A 4,893-nucleotide genomic window follows, 5' to 3' on the forward strand; every position below is an offset into this window, starting at 1 on the left:
AAAATAAATGTATTTTAATTTTATAGTATATACTTAAACATATATATGAATGTTTTTAATGAATGGCTTTTATAATACAAATAGCAATGTGTAACATTTTACCATATTTAGTGCAACACTTTTATTTGTTCCCCACAAAATATTGTTTTTTCACTAAATGTTTGGATTTCTAAAATTATTGTGCACTGGTTTTTCTAGAATAACTTTTGCTGCCGAATTATCCACTAACCTAGTTTATGATGAATTTTTGTCATAGATTGTAAATATACATAGGCCTATATTTTTTCATATTTATTGTTTATTTTATTTTTCTTTATAATGAAGTAGTCTGTATCTAGTAGATTGTGAAAGAATGATTATCAGTTCCACACAGAGATATATAAATTCTACATTTATTTAAATGAGGGTAAAAAACTTCACTGGTATCGGATCGGTATCGGCCAATACCGAACTCTAGGTATCGGAATCGGTATCGAGGGCGAAAAAGGCGGATTGGAGCATCCCTAAAGGTAACACTTTATTTTAAGGAGTCCTTGTTGCACGTTACATGTACTATTATAATAACAAATTATGCATAATTATATGCAAGTAACCCTAAGCCAACCCCTAATCTAAACCCTAACCATACAGTAAGTACATGTAGTTAATTAATATTACTCAGTACTTAAATGTATAATTACACTGCAACAAGGACACCTTAAAATAAAGAGTAACCTAACTTAACAACAATTATCATAAATAAATATAATTAAGCAATGTTTTCTAAGGTGGTCATGAAAACCAGTAGTGCTTCACAAAGTATAATCATTCATCTACACTAATGTTCAAAATTTGTGGTCAGTAAGATAAGCATCTTATGCTCACCAAAATGGCATTTATTTGCTGAAAAATACAGTAAGATGGTTATTATAATATAAAAATATGGATATATTTTAAAAAGTCATTTATTCATGTGATTGCAGAAATATTACTTATCAATTTGGAAAACATTTTTGTGTAAAAACGGTAATTTTTTTTTTCAGAAAGGTTCAAACAAAAACATTTTTCCAACATTATAAATGTCATTACTGTCACTTTAGATCAGCTTAATGTTCCCTTCTGAATAAAAATTTCTAAAAAAATTACTGACCCCAAACTTTTGAACAGTATAGTGTATCTTCTGCTTGATTATCAATTTTTTATTTTTACAAAAGATAATGGCTGCCAGTTTAGAATCTGCAACAAATTTCCCTAAAATGCATATTTTACGTTGGCGCCGATAGCCTTGTTGGCAGGGCGCAGACATACAGCGTGATTGAGCTATAGGTGTCCCGAGATCGAATCCCAACTTGAAGACCTTTCCCGATCCCGCCCCTCTCTAGCTCACCTACCTCGCATCCTGTCAGGTCTGATCTGTCCTACTATAATAAAGGCAAAAATGCCAAAAAAATTCATCTTTAAAAAAATGCACATTTTACACAATACAATACATACTTTTTTATTTTAAAAACAAATCAACATGGTTTGAGGAGTTAAGAATTTATTCCGAGACCTATTTTGAGACTCTTCAGACAGTTCATGTAATTGAATACCTTTTTCAGAAGGCGCGTGGAGTCCTCACTAATCTGCATGAAGCGCATGATTACGTTGTTCAGATAAATGTCGCTCAGTGTCGCATGGTCTTTGCTCTCCCGTCGAACCTGGTTCAGCAACAGGTACCAGCAGTTGACCGGAGACAGGATATTCTGGTCTTTCCTGCATGTGAGAGAGAAACAGAGAAAAAGACACTGATCAAACATAATGAAAGGCTCCCGTCTGCGAGCTGTCAGGACCATCTGTGCACTGAACTCATGAACTGGATGAAACCACAGACAGATCCATCTTCCCAGCACCCATCAGCATGCTTTAAGAGCCATTCACGTGGATCACACACATTAACATCCCTCTCATCTCTTCCCTTGATGATACATGGCCTATTTAAGCATGCATGATCTGTGGATACTTTATAGCGTTCGTGCACAGCAACAGAACCAAGACTCACACCTAAACTCAAGGTGAAACATCAGTGTTTCTGGGACATATGGGACATTCGGTAAGTTTCTGGGTCAGAACTCTCTCCAGAATCAGATCATAACGTACCTGCAATATGACAAACACTGTATCTAGTATTTATTTACATTATTTTCTATTAGGACAAAAATAAAAAAAACAATTCAGATGTGAGTTTATTTTTTGATAATAACAGACTAACTGTACTTTAGCTACTTAAAAAATAAATACAATTGCGTAAAATTTTTTGGGGGCCAGTAAGATTTTATTTTATTCAGTAAGGATGCCTGATGGAAACTGATCAAACGTGACCATAAAGACATTAGGTTTATAATGCAAAAGACTTCAATTTCAAATAAATGCTGTTATTTTTAACTTTCTATTCATCTAATAATCTTGAAACAAAGAAACAAAAAATATTAAACAGCACAACCATTTTCAAACGTTTCTTCAGCAACAAAGCATTATATTAGAATTATTTCTGAAGGACCGTGTGACACTGTAGAGTGGAGTAATGATGCTGAAATTCAGCCCTGCCATCACAGGAATAAATTACATTTTAAAATATAATAAAATACAAACCAGTTATTTTAAATTATAATATTATTTCCAAATAAATCTTACAGCTTTACAGTATTTTTGATCAAATTAATGTAGCCTTGGTGATCATAAGAGACTTCTTTCATTAACCCCAAACTTTCAAACAGTAGTGTACAGTATAAGACCACAAAATATTGATTTGAGTTGAAATTTCTAAAAACTCATCTTCTGATAAGAAAGTTATCAACATAACAACAAGATGAATACTGGAGCAAAATCACAATATTAAATGTATCTATTACTTTTAATCTGCAATCAAATTGTATCTCATCTAGTTCTTTGTGTCTCCTTCCAGATTCTTGTTCTTCCAAAAAAAGTAACGACGCAAAATACCTGTGTGACATGGAGGAGAAAATCTTACAGTCTTAAAGTCTAGATTCTAGAACTAACTACTAAATATGAGCAATAGCAACAGAAATTGTTGCTGCAGTATCAAGTCTCACAAAAAAACTGAGAAAATGTTGCATTTGAGGAGGAAGTGATATTGGCAGCTGATAAGAGATTTTGATGCAAGTAAGGAAGTATTTTTTCAGCTCTGTTTCCCTCCTTAACCCTCCCTGCAAAACAGGCAATGCATTTCATCACTGCAGGTAAAGGTCTGCGGCCTGATGACATCCAATGGAAGTAGAGAAAAAGCATGCATCCGCACCAGCTGAGCTGATACATCTAGTTTTTAACCTTAACATTGTTCTACAAAAACAGGAAACGGACGAAATCCTTAAGTCTCAAAGATGATAGACATTCCTTGGAGTAACCGGCTTGTTTAGAAGCCAGGGTTGAAGGATCAGTCATCTATGTGAGACTGTATCAAATGGATAATCTAATTGATCTAAAAGCCTAAAGATGCACGGTCGCAATATGAACACGCCGGGGATTCAGATTGCAGGGAGAATTATGGGAGCCTGTGCACTTTCTGTCAGTCTGCAATTACTGTAAATCCTTTCACAAGACTGTCTCAGCCTCTTGAGCACGCACTCAGCTCTCCTCCTCGCATTGAGTGTGTACCGCATGTTAAGAATGTGGCGGAATCAAGCTGGGTTGTCAGGAAGCTGAAGGTGTACACGTGATTCGGATTCATGAAGTAGCGTTGAAGTTAGTGAAGTTCTCGAGCGTTGAAATGCATGAATAAAGAGAGTAATATTAAAGTCACAAGGCCAAGACATGCCTGGTGTTGAGCGGTGTGGAGGATAAGAGAGAACTTCTACCTCACAAATGGAAATAATAGTGTGAAAGATCACATTTTACAATACTACAATATTATGAATACGAATATGAAGACAGAGAGAAAGAGAGCTTGCATTTATTTATTAAATAAAGACATTTAAAATTATATATTTATGGGAATATGGGAATATGGCATTCTATATCTAGAGCTTACATGATATGCAAATAAATGCATAAATATATATTTTTAAAAGTTTAAAGTTAAATATATAAAAAGAAAGTTTAGCGTGACAGAACAGGTAATAGCAAGGTTATTATTGTTTACTAATACTAAAACTATACAAAAAATGCTTACTTGAAATAAACATTAGCTGAAATAAAATAAAATACATTTTTAACTTACTTTATTTCAGTTAGTTGCAAAGGTTCTCAATTTCGTTTAGTTTAACTACAAATACTATAATAATAATAATAATAATAATAATAATATATATATATATATATATATATATATATATTAATATGTTAATTAAATAAATTAAAATATATATATAAAAATGAAATCAATAATGTATATAGTTAATAATAAATAAGAATTTCTAAAATATATACTAACATGCATGAAAAAAGCACTAAAATAAACTAAATCAATTAAAACTACTAAATAAAAAAAATTATAAAAACTACCGTATTGTCCCGAATATAAGACGATATTTTTTTCTTGGAAATACATCTGAAAAAACGCGGTCGTCTTATATTCAGGGTCTAGACTTTGACATGTCAATAATACACCCACAACACTAGGTGGCGCCAAATACGCATAAAACGAGTGTGCCATGAAATACGTAATGTAATGCGTGTTGTAAATATCGCGAGTAAAAACAAAAGAGAAAGAAAACCTTACAGCTGCATGAGGCATGACTGTCACGTTAGCCTGATGGCAACAAACTCCCTTTGTGATTTTAAAACGTAAGACAGTACCCAGATTTGAAGACTACAGTAAAATTTAACTTCTACTGTTAATAAGATTTCGGTAGGCTACTATTAGATGGATAGCCTAAATGTCCTAATTCAGATGGGCTACCTGTTTTTTGTTTTTTT

General features: G+C 33.0%; 1 protein-coding gene across 3 annotated transcripts in view; it reads right to left on the reverse strand.

Annotated features, from left to right (window-relative positions):
* Nucleotides 1-4,893, reverse strand: part of srgap1a (SLIT-ROBO Rho GTPase activating protein 1a) — a 107,247-nt gene that overhangs the window by 59,622 nt on the left and 42,732 nt on the right. For all 3 annotated transcript variants that reach the window (XM_016530830.1, XM_016530828.1, XM_016530829.1), the window contains exon 3: nt 1,572-1,734. In XM_016530830.1, the coding sequence (XP_016386316.1) occupies nt 1,572-1,734 (163 nt within the window). The remainder of the gene's footprint in view (nt 1-1,571; nt 1,735-4,893) is intronic.

Source organism: Sinocyclocheilus rhinocerous, unplaced genomic scaffold (genome assembly GCF_001515625.1).
Source record: "Sinocyclocheilus rhinocerous isolate Xijiao unplaced genomic scaffold, SAMN03320098_v1.1 scaffold604, whole genome shotgun sequence".
Classification (NCBI taxonomy): Eukaryota; Metazoa; Chordata; class Actinopteri; order Cypriniformes; family Cyprinidae; genus Sinocyclocheilus; species Sinocyclocheilus rhinocerous.